Source organism: Xiphophorus maculatus, chromosome 2 (genome assembly GCF_002775205.1).
Source record: "Xiphophorus maculatus strain JP 163 A chromosome 2, X_maculatus-5.0-male, whole genome shotgun sequence".
Classification (NCBI taxonomy): Eukaryota; Metazoa; Chordata; class Actinopteri; order Cyprinodontiformes; family Poeciliidae; genus Xiphophorus; species Xiphophorus maculatus.
Genome location: NC_036444.1, coordinates 9,958,814 through 9,978,225, shown reverse-complemented (window position 1 = coordinate 9,978,225; position 19,412 = coordinate 9,958,814). Strand labels below are relative to the sequence as shown.

The 19,412-nt window shown below is 36.8% G+C and overlaps 3 protein-coding genes across 4 annotated transcripts in view; 1 reads left to right on the top strand and 2 right to left on the bottom strand.

Annotated features, from left to right (window-relative positions):
- LOC102226896 (isocitrate dehydrogenase [NADP], mitochondrial) overlaps positions 1-2,068 on the bottom strand; it is a 14,229-nt gene extending 12,161 nt beyond the window's left edge. The window contains exon 1 of the mRNA XM_005798215.2: positions 1,861-2,068. Within this exon, the coding sequence (XP_005798272.1) occupies positions 1,861-1,978 (118 nt within the window). The 5' untranslated portion in view covers positions 1,979-2,068. The remainder of the gene's footprint in view (positions 1-1,860) is intronic.
- Positions 763-14,936, top strand: LOC102218522 (retinol dehydrogenase 11-like). 2 transcript variants are annotated; one of them, XM_023344987.1, is made up of 7 exons: positions 763-1,365; positions 8,302-8,442; positions 8,525-8,716; positions 8,821-8,982; positions 9,095-9,211; positions 10,998-11,202; positions 13,710-14,936. In XM_023344987.1, the coding sequence occupies exons 1-7, from the start codon at positions 1,326-1,328 to the stop codon at positions 13,813-13,815; spliced, it is 963 nt and encodes a 320-aa protein (XP_023200755.1). In that variant the 5' UTR covers positions 763-1,325; the 3' UTR covers positions 13,816-14,936. The 2 variants fall into 2 exon arrangements, with proteins under 2 accessions (XP_023200755.1, XP_014323973.1); XM_014468487.2 differs by lacking the exon at positions 763-1,365 and adding an exon at positions 5,716-5,936.
- ankrd34c (ankyrin repeat domain 34C) lies at positions 13,957-19,412 on the bottom strand. Its single transcript, XM_005798274.2, has 2 exons — positions 19,177-19,412; positions 13,957-17,083 (listed from the first exon to the last, which is right to left on the bottom strand). The coding sequence occupies exon 2, from the start codon at positions 17,030-17,032 to the stop codon at positions 15,440-15,442; it is 1,593 nt and encodes a 530-aa protein (XP_005798331.1). The 5' UTR covers positions 17,033-17,083; positions 19,177-19,412; the 3' UTR covers positions 13,957-15,439.

The following is a 19,412-nucleotide window of genomic DNA, read 5'->3' as shown; positions in this document are numbered from 1 at the left end:
TCAGTTGTTGAAAGGATATCTTCCACCAGCTGATTTGTGGTCTGACAAAGCCAAGTTTTATTCATCTGTAGGTGAGCAGTTTTTTTATGCAACTACACAAAACATAGTCTGTTAAAGTTTTCAAGTACACCAAAAATCAACTGATTTAAATGATTTTAATGTGGTGCCCATACTTCTCTAATAAAAAAAGGCTGTCCATGACATGAAATTTGGATTCCATTCTAAATTTCACTAAAGCATGTGATTTTATAGTGCGTAGGACAATAGTATTCTTTCCAAATGTACAAATACATACATTTTCAACATATGAAAGAAAAGCTGATGACATCTCCCACTCTGCTGTCTGGTTGAGCTCTTATATGTAGAAGGTTTTTATAAATAAATCATTAATGTTACCATATCTTTAATATTACTTCAACAGTCTACAACCCAAGGCATACAAAAACTGGTTATAGTTGCCCTTTCAAACGTCAGTCTTAACGAACTTAAATGACATTGTGCAGAAGAACAGCACATCTAGTTCTTTCACGAGCCTTATTTTAAACTGTTAAATAGTTTTAAATAAACTATTTAAATGTGAGAACTAAGTTCTAAATGTCAGGACTAAGTTCTAACTTAAAGTTAAGCAAGTCTACCTTTACAAGTTGTAACTTGCAAAGTTAGAGCTTGAATGAAAGTATCATACTTTAAAGATGAAACCTACATATCTGTTTTTCAAATCAAGGGGAGCAAATTGTAGTGTCCAGCAGAAGACATTTAATGCCAAGGGTCTCTTTAAATATTAATCTCTTGTGTAGCTATGAAAGTTAGAATGACTGCATGCAGAAATTACTATATAAATCAATCTGGATCCCTGATGTAGGCCTCTTTGCTATCAGTGGTCCTAAAACTGTCACACTTTAATACTTATGGTGAAGATCTAAACAGTCTTCCCAATATAATTCATTAAATGTTGGAGTGAGGATATTGTGCTGCAGCCTGGATGTGACCCAGAAGAAGACCGCATGTAGGACACCCTGAGCTGCAGCAGCGGCAGCCATTGCTCCCTGTAACAGACTCTCGTATACATCGGCTGACCTTGAGGAAACTTTTCTACAAGTTAAGCTAATGACAAAACCTCCGAGTACGAATTCATCAATTTGTGCTTGAGCAGCTTCTTTAATTGGTTTTGAAGCACATTCCCTCAGTTAGCCCCCTAGAGGAATGCGATCAAGAATTACCGCAGACAGCTAAAAACGGAACATCCTTATGACTCATCTGTAGTCGTTTTTTTTTTTAACACTGTCCGCAAAATTTCCCCGAAAGTAGCCTAAAATGTTTTGATTATGAGCTGCGTGGGATACAAGCAGGATTTGTTGACGGATCGTAAGTAGTTCGCGTGTCATTCATCAAGGTTAGCGCGTAATCTTTACGTGATCCATCAGTTGCTTCTCACACTTTGAAAGAGACATACAAAGACAGCTTTCGGTTTACTGCCCTGCCCTTCACCTTTCTCGACTTTTACATCCGCCTCGTCATTTTCAGAACAATCCGCAGCCTGCAAGCCGTTTCAGAGATTTAAACGGGCCTGTGGAGCATCGTTGGCCTTAACCTAAGAGCTCCATTAAAGCTATTTACAGCATCCCAGCTGGCTAGCAGCAGCAACACACACGTTAAGCTAGCATGGCTGCGGTTAGCGCGGAGCCGGTGGCTTCAAACGGCTGTCTCATGACGCCCTCCGTCCTCCCTGACATTGCTCTCTCTATCCACGTTTCATTTTAATTACATCAAAAACGCAGCGCTTTATAAACCTCCAATTTATTCAGCAACACAATTTGATGCTGAGAACGTCCGCCCCCGCCGTTATCTCCATCAACTCACAGTTTCTTTGTTGCAAAGTCTGGCAATTTGCAGCCGGCGCAAGCACTGCGGGGTTTCTGGAGAGAGCCGCACCGGTCGACCTCGAAAGGGAGCTGAGAACTTTCAAATATCCAGCCATGTCTTTCTTTCCCGGGCCCAAAACACGTCTGCGGTCAACACTCGACGAAACTCAAAGGGAAGAGGGGGCGACGTGCTCCGATGGTCGCTCCAATATAGTTGGAGTCAGCAGGACCGCCCTTCTGGCCCTCCCCGGTGAACACGCTAAGCGCTACGTCAGAGACGCAGCCACAGACATTCAGACATAAAAATGTTCTGAGTCGTGTTAATACCTCACTTTGTACAAATCTGCAGAGGTTGGTAGAGTAAATAAAAAAAATGTACTTCAGCATATTTTTACTCAAATAAAAAGTAGAAAGTAGTCCTCAAAAAAATCACGCAGAGTAAAGAAAATTATTTGATAAGAAGGCTACTGTAAAGTATTGAATAACTAAACTAACATCTGATTTGGTAGTATAAATAAAAAAAATATGGTTGTGTGCCAAATTTGGTATTTTAAAGTATATAAAAAAATAACACAAATAAATAATATAAAATATTAATTAGAACAGCAAATGATTTTTTTATTTAAAATTTGAACCCAATATTTACTGAAGGTACTCTGTGTATATTAGAATTAAGGTACTTCCAGTGACAATATCTACAGTTTACTGTATTATCACTTATCCTCCAAATGACAAGGTAGATTTATCAGATTGACACTTATATTAATCCATGTGGTATAAATGAGAATACTGACTTTGACATTAACTGTCTATGTTTGGTCCATTTTTATTTAAAACATTGTTCTTCATTCAGGGAGGTTACTTCCAATAGGTAAAGTAGCCAGAAATTTTTCTCAAGTAAGAGTAGCATGACTAAGTTATAATACAACTCAAATAAAAGCAAAAAGTATTCCATAGTTCAACTACTCCGAGAAGTCTTTCTCTCTTCTTTTTTTTTTGTTGCAGTGAGAAGATGTAGCTACAGTAGTTACTTTCCACTTCTTCACATCCTTCACCTGGCAATATAAATTTAGATTTCAGCAGGCACTCTCCATCCAGTCTGACTGAGACTGAGGTTGCAAAGAGGAAGGGACAAAAAACTCCCTCTTTAGATGGAAGAAGGAAATGATTTGCAGCAGTTGTTTCTACAAATGATTGACTTAGAAGGGGGAATACAAATGCATGTTGCCTGTCTTCAGATATTTCTTTATGATCCTCTCCCAGAAAATCGTGTATTATTTTTGTTTAAAGTCGTGCACTACTTTGTGTTGATCTACCGCCTAAGTTTCTAATAAATCGCATTGTATAAAAAAACACACTTACAATAAGACAAAGCTGCAACACAGCCTATATCTTCCTAGTCCTTAAAAATGTTGTCTTTCATGTGTACATTTCTCTGTCTTGCTGCACTCATTTTTATTTCATAGTACCTGTTAGTCAGTTTGCTTTCTTCCACACCCATGACCTCTTAGACTTATAAAAACCTTTTTATGAACACTATAACTGTTAATCCATAACCCTTTATAAGTTTACTTCTCTGTCTTTTTTAGCAAACTGTTTGTTAAATAAATAAAAATCATATCAGGAACACTGTGAAATTTATCTTGATAATAAATCGTCAGTAGAATTCAAGCCGTAAAGTCACATTCCAAAAAGTATCAGCAGAGGGCCCTCTAATTTTAGCAGGGGAAGCTTGCCATAATGGGAGAGTGACTGTGAAGTGAGCAGAGCAATCATATGACAGGTTTGGTTGAGTGCCAGCAGTCGGGTCACCTCTGACGCACTCTGGGAGAATAGACGTTGTAGTGATTTGAAAAATACAATTAAAATTCTGAGATTTAAATCTGCCTATGTCTGACTGGAGATATCAAAACTTATTGTTTCCTAGTAAAACTGGAAGTGCACAGATTGACCCTGTATCTTTAATGAGAGACTGTAATGACGAAATAGGGAGGTAGGAGTCAGTGACAATTGCATAATCCTTTATGTTCGACAATAGTCCTTGAAGACTCAGTCAGTTAACATGTCTGCGTACACTCCTTTAGATTTTCTCAGATGTCAAAGTATTAACCCCAAGGTCAGGTCACTATGCTTAACCCTCGTCCAGACTCATACCAGAAAACTCCACAGAGCTCTGAAGTTCAGAGGAGGACATGACTTTTTGATAGGACACAGTGTTTTTTCTCACATCAGTATGCTCGGTGCAAATGTTTTATTTAAAGTCAGTTGAGGCTTTTAGCAGACGTCGGTTTGAATTTAAGAGTGTAGGCGAATGCTATTATTACTGTTCTTACTGGTGGGTTTCAGCTTTTGTCTCCTAAAACAATCGCAGGAACTAACCCTTTGTACTAATAGGAATTAAGAACATTCTTTCATGCTACGTACCATAATTTCCATAAAAACAAATTCAACATACTGGACTGCTGAGAATAAAATATCTAAATATATATATATATATATATATATATATATATATATATATATATATATATATATATATATATATATATATATATATATATGTATATATATATATATATTCTAATTGTCTGAAGGTTGTATATGATGCAGATGCTCCATCTGCTGGGCTCCACAGAGAAGCACTGCTAATCTGTTGGTGAGCCTGCACTGACCTCTACTGGCTCAAATTCACAACATTCATTTTAATGTGTGCTGCTCTTGACCTTACTTTGCAAAATGCAATGAAATGATATTGTAAATTGCTGCATGGGATGTAACCCTTTCTATTGATCTTTCACTGTATTTTCTTTTTACTTAATACACCAGTGGGAAAAGCAAAATTTCACTAAACGTTTACAAACAAAGCTTCATAATGTGATGACTGATACCATCTGCTGCTACTATTTATTTATTTATTTTCAGGGATATTTTATTGCTATTATTCATGGAATAGGGTTGCTGAAATATGGTTTTACTATAAGATCAACGCCCGCTGAAGTTTTTTTATTAACATGTTTAATTTTTTTAGTTTATTTTTTTATATAGTCATTTGCTTAGTGGGGAAAACAACATTGCAAGTTAGTGATTTAATTTGTGAAACAGGCTGTTGGAAGAATAACAGTGTAGTAAAAAGTAATACCTAGACTCTGAAGTTATTGGATATAACAAAGCAAGAGCAAATCATACAAAAAATTTAATGTGCATAATTGAATGGCATAAATGAATCAGACATCTGCTTCTCTGCAGCATACACTATAACCCTCAGCTACGTTTCAATAACGAATGAACAAATTTTGGATTTCACGTAGTTTGTCCACAAAATTAGACAATTCTTGTGATATTGTAAACAAACAAACAAATAAAAAAAATAACTGCACAGTAAAAACTGCTGGGTTGAAAATAACCCAATACGTAACCCAGCGCTGGGTCATATATGGACCGACCCAACGCTGGGTTGTTTTAACTCAACTGGGTTGGGTTGAGGGTTTGACCCAGCACATTGGGTCATAGCTGCAACCTAAAGCTTGGGTTAAATTGACCACTGCCCAAAGTTAAAATGACTCAATATTGGGTTGAAATTTATTACCCATTAAAAGGGTCATTTTACCACCATATTTTTATTTTTAATTTTTTTTTATTAATATTATTATACATCATGCATGGATCAGGCACAATGACCCCTATATATAGACCTAAGTCGACGATTAAGTCTAAGACGATTAAACCGATCATCAAAATTATTTAGGACTTTTTTATATATCCTCATAAAGTTTACACTATAGCTGTTTTTCAGGGCATTGGGGAGCCAATGAGCTTGAGCTTCCTCTTTATTGTGGCAGTGGGCGGTACTTCCTCTGTGTATTACGTATCTGTGGGAGGCAGACGAGCTTTTTTTTGTAACAAGTTGTTTAACCTGCTCTTCTGGTGCTGGTTTGCTGAACAGACTTGAACAGAGTCCGCTATTCCTTTTTCATCCATTGGAGTCCAGCGATAGTAAAGCAATGGAGGCCATCACCGCTACAAGGTCATTTTTGCTAGAGTACCCTAAAACTATTGTTGTGGTCACACTTACAGGTAACGTACTGGCGTCCCGAGTCTTTATTTAAAAAATGTTTTAAATATATCACTTAGTTATGAATAATATTAAGTCGTGTGCCGCATTTAAAATGTTTTAGTAACTTGGCTCTGCCCAAAAAAATACATTTATTGAAATAAACGAATTTCCGAAGCTTCCAGAGTAAAGGGTGAACTGTATTCGATTCTTTTAGATATATATTTATTATCTCATGATAATTGTCTGATGGATGGAAACATGGCACACAAGGCTAACAAAAAGTTACTAACTGCACTTCGAGGACATCTTTTAACAGTTGGTACGTTCCTTGACAGTCAGCCGGCGCGCGAGTCGGCCAGTGACACGAGCGGTCATTATGGAGTTTTTGTGAACGAGAACAAACACTTTGCCTTAAATGAGAGACCTAGTACAGCAGTATGCTCACTATATGATTAAGTCGTTCACTATAAATGTGCGAAACTTAAACATAAATTCCCAGAGATCGCTTGTTTTACACATGTTGATGAGTTAGATACTGACTCAAATGGTATTAAAACAAAAATATAGACAATCTTTGTATGCTTATATCATTAATACGATTGGAGTTTGGTTTTCCTGCATTCGGTGTCGTATTTCAACAATGTAAATTCTAACTTTAATCTCCGCCCACATAGTACACTGCTCTGTGTACCGGCTGGAAAATGGTGCGTACTTAGTCAGACCTGTCTGAGAAGTTGTTTAGGATTTTGTTTCTTGCAGTTTTGTAATTGGCTTATTACTCGAGCAAGAGGATACTGAGGCATTTTACATAAATAATTTCTGTAATCACTAATGTTGGGCAATACAGTAGGCTAGTTGCTTACCATACTTTCATTGTTTATAATTGTGTACATGATCTTTTCATGTGTCGTTTCACGATGGTGGAATGTCCCACTGAGCAAAACGGGTCTCCACGACTGTCTTCAAAAACTCTTAAAAACCCAGCTCTTCAGAGAGCATCTCCTACCCTGGCATCTACCCTTCACATACCTTCTCTACTGCAATGTATCTTTCTACGCATCTCTCTGGGCTTTTACTCTATTTCTATACTGTCACTCCTGTCATTAGTTTTCTTATTATCTGCATTTTTCTATCTTCATTTGTGTAGTGCAGTTCTTGTCTGCCACATACTGAAACATAAACATTACCAGCAAGGCTTAGCCCTAAAAACTGTTAAAGTTGTGGACCTTAATGTAGTTTATTATCTACTACTTCTGTTTTTCTCACTAACTAGAGATGAGACAAGAAAGATTTTACTATAAAATGTATCCAGGAGGAAAATTCTAAATATTTAAAGAAAAATCCTGGACACTAAAATAATATATAATAATACCAACTCACTCTTTAAAACAGCAGTTCAGACAGCTTGCTCTTGGTTAGTTTTCCTTGAAAATGCAAGCTGACTTATTTTTCTTAGTCAAAGAAATTGCCCCAAGTCATTTGAATTTAACCAAGAGCTCAAAATGCAAAATAATACATTTTCTTATGAAAAGGTGGAACAAGACTTTGATGAAATACAGGTTTGTGATGTTCCACATACTTTGCAAGAAAGATACACAACATTTTTTTCTTCACTCTCTGACATTAAATCAGTCTAAGTTGCTCTTGTTTTAGGTTAGTTATGATTACCTAAAATATTTTTTATTCACAAAGTGCCATTTAGGTTTAAATTCAGAACTTTAATTCAGAAATAATTTGGGGTATAATTTAGGGTCACTCTCTGTTTGGATGAAACAATAAATTTCTGGGGATATTTTTATTATTATCACTTTTTAAATATTTTCTTTAACAAGCCAGTTGCTTGTTAATATTGCTGCCACCCTTGTATTTCTCAGTTACTATTTTCTTTTCAGGCTTTAAAATTTCCACTTTTTTCCTCTAAATGTAACAATAGTCATTATGGTCAGAGTGTTCAGTTTTTTCATCAGATCAGAGGACTTGTTTTCATAACTAAGATCTTTGCTCCGGTGTGCATTTGTAAATATCTTTGCATTCGGGGAAATGGCTTGTTCTTTTTTGAGCTGCCTTTGAGCCCATGACAGTACAAGCCTCAATTCACTGCAGATGATGACACTTACCAGTTTCACTTAGTATCTTATCTTGCCTTTTGTTTTGCGGTCGACATCCACATTTTGCATCATGCTTTTCAAAGATAATCATGACACCTTCAGGTGTCTGGAAATTGTATTAGAAACTTACCATTATATGGCATCATCATCTGGGTTTTCAAAAAAAAAAATGGTTTAGTAATCTTAATTATGTACAGATCTAATTTTGAAGGAAGTACTAAGGGAAGGAATAGTTTTTAGATTTATTTTGGTAACTATCTGGACATTTTTTCTATAGGAGTGAGCTTGTTTGGATTAAAAAAATGGATGGCTGGGGGTGTGTGTCGCAGCAAAGCCCGCTTAGATGGAAAGACCGTCCTGATCACCGGAGCCAACACTGGAATCGGCAAAGAGACCGCCGTTGACCTGGCCAGAAGAGGTTAATATTTTACCTTGGTGTTAAATATTGTGAGAAATACACAGTTCTGTTTAATATTACGGCTTGTGGCTTTGTGTAACAGGTGCGAAGGTAATCCTGGCCTGCAGAGACATGGGCAGAGCTAACAATGCTGCAGAGGAAGTTAAAAAGAAGAGTGGAAATAACAATGTTGTTGTCAAAAAGTTGGACTTGGCTTCCCTGCAGTCGGTGCGTCTGTTTGCAAAAGACATTTCAGCAAGTGAAAAGCGTCTGGATGTTCTCATCAATAATGCAGGTGGCTAATGACTCCAACCTGACTCTTGATCAGGGGTGTTCTGTGTTCAACAGCTGTCAGACATTTCTGTGGTTAAGTAAATAAACCAATGTTCTTATCTTTAGGGGTTATGTGCTGCCCACAGTGGAAAACTGAAGATGGGTTTGATATGCAGTTTGGTGTGAATCATCTTGGCCATTTCCTTCTAACAAACTGCCTCTTGGATCTCCTAAAGCAGTCAGCACCAAGCCGCATTGTCAATGTTTCCAGTTTAGCACATGAAAGAGGTGAAGTTATTTTTTCCTTCTATTTGCTATGCTGTGAAATCTTTCAATGGTTCTTTTATGTTTTACATGTTTGCAGTTCTTTAAATAAGAATGTCCTGTCTTTATTTCACAGGTCAAATCAACTTTGATGATATAAATCAAGAGAAAAACTATAATCCTTGGAGAAGCTACTCTCAAAGTAAACTCGCCAATGTCCTCTTTACAAGGGAGCTGAGTAAAAGGTTACAAGGTACAAAGCTCTTTTTCAACTTACTTTAACAATAATGTATTTTCAGATTATTATTCCAACATACAGATGTCAACATGTATTGTAAAGATGGTTTAAAAGCTATAAAATAAATTCCTATTTGCTGTAATATTGTCTCACTATAAATCCAAATTTTATTTTTCCTATTAAGTAGCAAAAAATGCTCCATTATTATTATTATCATTTATTTAGCAGCCACTGTACTGTCAGTTTTTTCAATAAAAAATATAAACAAAAACTGCTAAGCTGCATTTCAAATGAGACCTACAATGTTCACATGGAACTTATAGTCGTCCCATTTTCATTTGTCAATGCCTCTTCCGTTTTTGTTATTTGTGAACTTTGAAGAGAGTTCACAAATAAAACCCATAAAAAAAGAAAACAAAAAAGGAAAATGACTCAACGGCGGCAAATCCACACCACATAAAGCGAGATTTAAAAAATCGAATGAATTAATGAAAATGGAAAAAAAGTGAAAACTCTTGGTATTGATAATACATTTTTAGACAAACTGAGGGGAGAGAGAGGATGCAATTGACAGAAGGCAAATACATCAGCACACCACATAGACAGCCCCGCCAATAAAAGATAATCAGTAAGACAACGTTAATCAAATAAATATTTTGCCTTTGCTTTTACCATTTATTTCAAGGTGTAAAGTTCCAACTAAAACCCTGGATTTAACTGCGGAGGAAACAGCAGTAGCTGTGGGTACATTAGTAGTAGCAGGGGACACAGAAGCAGTAGTACAGTTACGGGAGAGGCGAAGGAAGCGCTGGCATTTGGATTAAAAGTCCATGGATCTAGCTTGTGATAATTTAACAGAATTTACGCTGTAAAACTTAACAATATTTACATTAACAGCTGTTAAATAAATAAAACCTGAGAGACACATTCCAACTATTAACCACATCACAAAGAGCAATAGTAGTCACAGCACCTTGTCTCTTAACTTAAAATCTATAAAGGATTCCACAGAGGATGTGGATGTTTTCAGTTGTGCCTCAGAACATAAACTGTTTAAAACCGTGGAACATTGAAGGTTTTACTCCATCTTTCCTCACAGATGGCTGTAAACAAACATCAGTGATTTGATATGTGTTTTATTACATTCATGGCAGCAGAAAATGAACTGTAGTTTTTTAAACTGATTTGATTTACTTATAATGAATAAATAAATAACCAAATGTGAGAAGCTTATCCCTCCATAAAGTTCCATATAAATGCTTTAACTTGTAATTCAGTTTTTACATGGGTACAGGAAATACAGTGGAAAAAGTGGGGAGTCAATAATGGCCCCAGGACAATAGCCTGGTTTCTGGAAGAGCTTTCTGTACTTAATTTTCACCTTTATTTGTAAAAAAACATTTTTTAAAGTTATATCATTCAGCCGTCTATAGCCACCCTCCAACTTAAGAAGATAGACACAACACACCTATGTTGTGCTTAAAGCTTTTAGGCCCTCCAGTTTTGAACATTAAGATAAATTGGCCTCTGTATGTATCATATTATAATCGTACACCAGGGAAGTCATGTAATACTAACTTTAAAAAAAATAAATAACAAATATTTCATTAACATTTATTTTATTGAACCTATTTGTGGTCCCTTATATCACCAAAATTTTGTTTTGTTCCCCCTCTGAATAGTCGTTACGGGTGTGAGGTACAAAATATATAATTTAAGATTGATTTGAAGTTTTTTTCAGGCTTCTTTACAAGGATAAATACATTGAGGTAATCATGTTTTACATGGTGTCTTTATTTAGGTACTGGAGTAACAACGTACAGCCTCCACCCTGGAGTTATTCGAACTGAGCTTGGCCGACACTTCTGGCCCACCATACCCCTGTGGAAGAAAGTGTTATACAAACCATTCAGCGTCTTCATTAAGAATCCCACAGAGGGCGCACAAACCACTATCTACTGTGCAGTGGAGAAAAGCCTGGAAAATGAGAGTGGATTGTACTACAGGTCAGTCACTCAACATCTTTAATTCAACTTTCAGTATCAATATTGCAGCATCTGATTTAATGGAGCTTTATCAAATGTGATTTTGCTGACTGATCTTATTTTATACTATTAGTGGTGTTTTTTGTGTGTCACCTTAAAAGTAAGCACGATCTAGATTATTAGGATCTAACATTAAAAATTTGATCTGGATATGTGTTTTTATGTGTTATACGTGTACATTTTCTAGTAATTGTTTATGTATTAAATGTTATTTTCTTGGATCGAAAGCCCTAATTGTGAGCATAAACTAGTTCATTTTGATGAAAAAATAAATCTAAAATGAGAATAAAATAGCTAAATATGTGATTTTTATAAATGGTCGCTACAACTTTGCATCTGCACGTTATTTCACAAAATATCTCCTTGTTGCTGTCTTTTATTTTATGTTTAGTAGCATATTAAATTTATTGAAAATTCAATAAAACCTAAAATAAATTCACTAAGATCTCTAAAAAAGCACTTGCTTTAGAATTTGACCGGTTCTAATGTTTTCAGTCTGCCTAATGTCCTGATCAGCAGTGCTTTTAATCAAGCACAGCAAACAGCAACAATAACCTTCATTAAGAATTAGGAGCCTTGTCATGATGAATTTCACTCAGCATTCATGTTGCTTTTAACTCTGTTTTGCTCTCTGCTGACTCCCAAGGGATATTTGCGCCTTTTCAGGTTGCTGCTTTATGATCACCATCAAATGTGGTGACATTGTCTGTCATCCAAGCAGTGCTTTCTAGGCCAGGTACAAAGGGTGCAGCAGAGCTTTCTTAGCACAAAATAACTGCTTGCTGAGTTGATGAGAGCAAAGCTGTGGGCTGGAAAACCAAAGCAATTATCTGCAACGCATTTAAAGAACATGTAAAGGTGAAGCACATTACAGAGGTGGTTGATAAGTACCTATGAGAAAAGCTCTTTCACAATATGCAGATATTGTAGAAGTAGGTGCATCAACATCAATGTAAAGAAAAAAAGACTAAGTAAAGAAGATACAATTTTAAAAGTGATTTCTCAATTTTTTGCCTTTCTAAGGTGTTGTGGGAAAAAAAACTATTTCACCAAGCACTGTCAGGTGAAATCACTCTATCAGGTTTATTCTATCCTGATTGTGCACAATACAGAGAGCTTGTAGGACAATCAATAATGAAGCAGGTCTGGGTGAAAAGCTCTGCCAGGCAGAAACAATACATGAGTTTTATACAAAAAATAAGGAATTCAAAACAAGTGGCGAGACAGTCTGGTTCTGATGAACTTCTGAACTTCCAACCTTGTACATGTAACTCAAATAGTTCTTTTGGTGAGAGTTCACAAGCATTTAATATAATACGATCAGCAGACGTTAACTTGTAGTCATTTTTCACCACAATTTCCCTCCTTTTAATTATAAGTAAATATGTAATATTTACTATTAATCACATGTCAAATTTTATTCCATCCCCACTAATTATATAAAAGGAAATTTCTACAGTTTCTTATGGTGAGAAGTGAAAAATTATCCCATACATTTTAAGGCATTACATATTCATTCAGTCATTGAAACATTATTCTGTACTGAAGCAAGTATTGAAAACAAAAACATATACGCAAGATATGAAAAACTTACCGGCATTCATCCCTTTATTGTTGTCACTTTTAGGTAGGAAAACCTATCCTGCAACCTCTCCTTTCTAGGGAAACGGTGCTCTATATGTTTTGTCATCTTTAAGGAAACTTCAAAAGGAGAAATTTGAAATAATGTGTTTGGAAGTAAAGTACCAGTGGAATACCAAACCGTTTTCTAAGTAATATTTCTAATTGCTTAAATAAGTAATTATTTTAATCCCAAATTCTTCCCTGCAAAATAAGTGCATGCAGTACCATCCTTAGACCTCCCTAATATATGATATTTATGAATTATTTCATTTTATGTTGCTTATGTTAATGAAAATTTACATTTTACACTCATTTCAAAAATATTTAAGCAATGCAATAAAATGTAATAACATATAATATAATAATCACTATTTCTACTATAAAATAGGCATTTGTTTTTATTAGTTAAACCTAACACTCTTGCAGTTCATTAATGACTGTTTAGTAATTAAGTATTTGTCTCCATCTTTCTCTTTGCAAATTTAAAAGGGCCCCAACTCCTCATTAACTTGTTTTGATCCCCACTGTCTATAAATCTAATAAACTCAATGATCTTCTTAATGGAGTAAACACAAAGAAAATATTGACTGGATCTTAGATTGTGAGGAAAGAAAGAACTGTCCTGCAGACAATGATATATTTACTTATTAAATTTACAATGTCTCTTTACCAAGAGGTGGCTGAATAACCATCATTATCTTGGACAAATATCTCTTTATTACCCTGTAAATTACTACTTGGTTGCCAGTTATTTTCGTTTATTGCCGAATGATTAACTTACTCGTGCGTACTTGTGTGAATCAAGTCATGTGTTTAACATCCAATTCCTTCCCTGATTACTGCAGCGACTGTGCCCGTAAAGCTACCGCCCCTCAGGGACGTGATGATGAAGTTGCCAAGAAGCTGTGGGATCTGAGCGCCTCCATGGTGGGTCTGACACAGTCAGAGTGACGCACATGATGGTGGCGATGGCTGTCGTCGTTTTCACGGCACCAAACTCATCGCAAAGCCACCCCAATAATGAATCGGCAGTCTTTCTGGGGAGCAACAGCGTGACTTTTAACAAATAAGTTAGCAAGCAAAACACAGGAATTCACGTTTGATAGACATTTATTTAGAATGTACAACAAACTACTTGCAAAAATACTATCTATTCAGCTATGTTGTATTTTCTCTGTTTAAAAAGTAGCACTGCTTCACAGATAAGTTACATGGAAGCTGCACGATCCTTAAATTGTCATTAAATGACATTTCACCAGTGTCTGCGTGGACTGGGAATTTATATATTATTCGCTTTTACATAAAAAAAACATTTAAGACATGACCTTTCATTAGACTTTCTTTTTTTAACACTGCTAAGGTTGACATTTTTTATGAGCATTAAAATGTTGTCAAACATCATAGCCTATTGTCTTGCCTTTAAGGCATAATGTTTATTAATATCATGTTCACTCATTCTTTGTCTTTGTTTTGCTTTATGTCAAATGAATAATGTAGACATTGCTAAAGGGTAGTTCAATATTTTTGAAGTGAGATTCTGCTGAGCAGTAAATATCTTTACTACATCTTTATAAAGTCAAAATTCGTCCAAAGTCAACTAAGCCGTGATCCATAATGTCACAAACAACACAAACGTTAGCCGTAAGTGTTTCACACAGGAAGATAATTTGCGGCACACAACCTCCAGCTTTGATTTATTATTGTCATTATTTTTTTGTAAATTAACTTTAGCATGTTTGTAAATAACTGCCCGGTGCAAACTTAATGACAGCTTAAAAGTTGATCAAATATAACTGGCATAAAATTGCTATGACATTTTATCAATTTGAGTTCTTTTATTACACGTGCTTTGATCTTGGCTTCTCTTAAAATTACCATTTAACTTCACCCTCAGGAATCTAATAATCTCTATTTGTACTTAATAAAGACAGAGAATTATCATCTTTGAGTAAGAAAATAATTACTATCCCATTAACAGAATATCACTTCAAAAATTCAATAGGACTATCCTTATAAATTCATGAACATAAATGAATTGCCTTCATATAATAAATATATCTGTTCATTTGTCATTTTTTGTTTCTTTTGTTTGAAGGCACTTTTTACAAAATTGCTACAAACAGTCAGGGGTCATCCCATTCAAAGCTACATCTCAGAGAAGTGTATCGCTCCTGTATCTTTTTCCAGAGGAATTATCATTTCCGTATGCACAAAGTTTACTCAAGTGGCCTGCTGGCTACAAAATTAACCCTGCTATGTTTCTCATAAATTATATGATCATGTTAAAGAGCATTTGGCAAAAAGAGTACCATGTATTCACATTTACATTCAAAAGTAATACATATACAGGGAATGTTGTAAAGATAATCCTTAATCTGGGTGTAACCCAGGAAAGAAATCTATATTGCTTAGATTCAATATATATTCATGTAGATTTATTTGTTTTAAATTATACATTATTCAACATCTAGTTAGCCGTGTGTACACACAGCTGAACCTATGGATGTACTTCCTGCCATTATAGGGTGCTTTTTTTCTACTACCACAGTATTTGCTGCATTAACATCTTGACTAACTAATGTGGAGGCTCCTCAAAATCATAAAGCTGTTTCATCTGTTCCACTTGCATAGAGTGCCTTCTTACAAGTTTCTTCTTTGACTTGAGACCTCCTGTCTTTGGTGTGTTTGGTGCTACTGGCGCTATAGATTTAATACCTGCTAGAAGGGGTGAAGAGGGCTTGTTACTGGCCCCAATATCAGGAATGGGTGGATTTGGGTTAACATTGAGAGGGGGCAATTGGCCGGGCCTAGTGTGGGAGATGTAGTCCAATAGTAGTGTACCAGAGCCTCTCCTCTCCAGGAGGCCAGGTGGACGCCTTCGCGCCGTGCTTGGAGAGGAGGTGCTCGCATTGCTGTCAAGAGATTCTCTAGAACTGGTGAGCATGGCAAGTGGAGAAGTGTTTAGTTTCCTTCGCTCCACTGGGACTTTAGGAGAGTCTAACATGGCAGAGTCAGAGTACAGCTGCGAGTCTGAGTCATAGTGATCATTTCCCAGACGTCTCCTGTGCAACGTGTCTCTGAGGCTGACTTGTCCACTGCTGGAGCTGCTGCCGTTCTCCTGCTCTGTGGGAACGGTACTGCGGCGAGCCAGCGGCTGGTGTTGTCCGAGAGATCTTTCGTATGACTGCTTAGATGTTGGAGGGACTGATAATGAGGTTGTCATTTTGCACGGTTGGTCCACCACCAGTGGGAAAAGGCTTTCCTTCCCATCCACGCTGCTCTGTCGGGACAAAGCGGATCTCTTATTCAGAGAGAGTCCATTCACTCCGGCAACAACATCTTCATCAGAGCTGGCTTTCTTACTCTCCTCATGGGCAGCAGCTGCAGCAAGGACAGAGGGTGCAATCAGGCCCCAGGGTTCTGATTGCAGCCGCTTCAGCTGAGGCAAACGCGCTCGCTTTGGGTTTGCGGGCCGGCGAGTTGGAGATGTGGGTCCATTTGTGAGCTTTGATGCTGCGACAGAAGTTTTTAGCTTTGTCTGGAAACTGAAGACTGTGTTTTGTTGCTCTTGCTCAGATGTGGAAGATGCGGTGACGTTGACGTCAGAGGGAGAGGCGCAGTATTCTGGAGATGACCTCTCGATCAACTCTGGAGATGGCGGCACATTTAGATACTGCTTGGTAGTTTTAGTGCCGGATGGTGACTTGTCTGTAGTAATGATGATTACTTCCTTTCCTTTAGCTTTGCATGCATCCAAAAGCAACTTTAATGTCTCCTTGTCGTCCGCATTGATGGCATAGACCAGAGCTGAGGCCCCACTCCTGTCCTCCAGACTGGGATCAGCACCGTTGCTTAGCAGATGATCCACCACCTCGTGCCCAGCCTTATGGATGCAAGCATGCATTAGGGCTGTCCTGCCCGCCTTGTCCTGTATGTTTGGGTCTGCTTGGTTGTCCAGCAGATATTTGACAAGCTTTGACTTTGTCACACTTTGCTGGTCAGAGTGTGTCGACATGCAGGCCACCATGAGGGGCGTCTCTCCCCGTTCATTGCTTTCATTGATGTATGCACCTCCTTCCAACAGGAGCCTGGTGAGTCTTAATCGTTTGAGCCACACTGCCTTCAGGAGAGAGTTTCCATCTGTGCGCAGCTCCAAAATGTCTGCCATATCCCCAACCTGTCTCAGGTCCTCTCAGTGTTGAACTTACAGCTCATAGACCTTTGAAGAAAGTGTGGAATTAGTTCAGCATTCAACATTTTACAAAATTTAGAAGATAGGATTCACAGGGCTATCTGTAAAAATATCTATGACCAAGCTATGTGCAAATCTGAGTTAACCCTTAATCAGTGGTGATTCTTAGAAGAATGGTATGCAGATTCCTTAAAAAAACAATGAAGTAGCTCTTTAATCAAAACTGAATCTGAAGCTGTGAAAAAAAAGAACATTCTACTTCATAAATTACCTACTGACAGTCACACAGCTCTTTATACAAACTCTGTTCTTTATTAAACTGAAATGCAAAATAAGCAGCAGAAAACCTGTTGGGAGTAACTGACTTTTTAAGGTCCTGGCTGCTTCCCCAAAACTCTGCCACCCTGGGCAATAAGCCATACTACCTGTATCAAAAGTTGCATTTAACTGTAATTATCAAATAAGATGGAAAGACAGATCTGCTATTAAAATAGTCCATCCAAAAAACATTGTCTTTTCACCGACTTACCTTGCTCATATTTAAATACCTTATGGATGAATTTAGAATGCTTTTTTTGTGTGTATTTACGTAAATTACAGCCAAAGCAAATTACCTCACATTCTCAAAGACTGGGAATGTTTGTGTTAAGCAGATTGTGGGGACGAAATGTCATCTTCTAAAAGCTGGTGGTAATTTTGGAGCAGGACAAGAAGTAAAAGATGGTATACAGCAAAATGGTACAGATATGCCACAGAAAGTAGGGTTGATCCTTTTTACACTAGACACTTGGTGTTAAAATTGGGCTTATATTTTTCCATTTTTGTACAAATACAATAACAATCACAGAACATATCTGTAATTCAAATCATGCTTGTGGAAGGTTCTGATATTTTTCACATGCAGAGGTTTAACTGTATTTGTTAACATACAATTCAAATGAATCCATTAAAGTGATGCACAATTCCTCTGATATTCACAATCAACAGCATCGTTATAGTTTTAAAAGTACATCTTGATTCCTTTAGTCGGATTTTGTTCTTTATGTTTCTAGGAATGTTTGTTCAATTCCATGCCTGTACTTCTCTATGACTTTAAATAGCTCAAAAATGAAAAAAAAATTCTCTTTGTTTTTAAAAATAAATTTCGTCTGTTGTATTTGTGATGAGGGAGAGAACAATTGTAATCTGAGGCAGATATAGGGGATAACATCTGCTTGGCTCGAAATGCATGTTTGCACTTTCTATGTGTTTAATACAACCACCTTTGTGCAGAAACAAAGCAAAACAATACCAAAAAAAAGATGGAAATTGAATAACTTCAACTTCCCTCAGTTTGTTTATTTAGTCCTTACCTACATTTTCACAACCAGTAGGTGGCAGTCTGATATAACATGAAAATCATAAATATAAGTTAATAATATCAAATCTGTTGTAGTAGACGTATTCTTTAGGGTAAATAACAAATCAGACGAAAGCCTCTTTATATAACATGTAGCTTTTTCATGCACTGAGGAGGAGAACAAGGTGACACAACCTGTTAGAGTTCCAAACACAATTGATCTATGATCAGGTTGTGTAATTTTGTTTAAAAACATTCAAAACTGATATTTTATCAGTAAAACAGATTGTCCTGTATTATAACCTGTATGCAAAACAACAACAACAACAAAAAAAGGAAGCAGATGATATGTTTAAATTAATCTTATTTCTAGTGAGTCATACGTGTATAAGACACTGTAATTTACCGTCACGTTTTTATATCTAAATTTAAAAACAGCATCACAAACATCTGTTGGCATTAAATGACGGCCCAGTCAGAGTCGTCGTGATGAACTTGGCAAGAGAGACGCGCTTTGTTATAACCTGAAACAGCTGATTTGATAATCCTCTGTTAAATTATGCAAATAGGCTACATTTAAATTACATCGCAAATAATAAGCTGTGTTTATGGGGGATATATTATTATTATTATTATTATTATTAATTTTTTGCTATGGAATGTGAGTCTTGTTTGCCAGTCACCCCGCCTCGACGCAAGGCAAGGACATAAAGTTCACAAACCTTCATTCGCGATCATTGCTGCAATAGAACGATCTCAGGGACCAACTTCATGCGCTTACCTGCTCAGAGAAGAGTCTCTCCATATTCAAAGTGTCCGGTGCCATCTGAGAGGGATTATACATGGAGGGGCGAATAACTGATTCAAAACACAAAGTTTGTTGCGGTATCCTTTATTTTTCCAGCCGCGGCAGCTCCCATCGATGCGTCCTAGTTTAGGTTACAGTGCGCCGTCCCTCTCTGTCACCATGAGCACATGATGACGAGCTGTGTGGCTTTTTGTTACGGAGGCGCGCTA

Coding starts and splice junctions, on each gene's coding strand:
- LOC102218522 (XM_014468487.2), top strand. CDS start 5,864: ATGGAGGCCATCACCGCTACAAGGTCATTTTTGCTAGAGTACCCTAAA. Junction 8,717..8,820: donor TGTTCTCATCAATAATGCAG/GTGGCTAATGAC, acceptor TCTTATCTTTAG/GGGTTATGTGCTGCCCACAG. Junction 8,983..9,094: donor CAGTTTAGCACATGAAAGAG/GTGAAGTTATTT, acceptor TTTATTTCACAG/GTCAAATCAACTTTGATGAT.
- ankrd34c (XM_005798274.2), bottom strand. CDS start 17,032: ATGGCAGACATTTTGGAGCTGCGCACAGATGGAAACTCTCTCCTGAAG.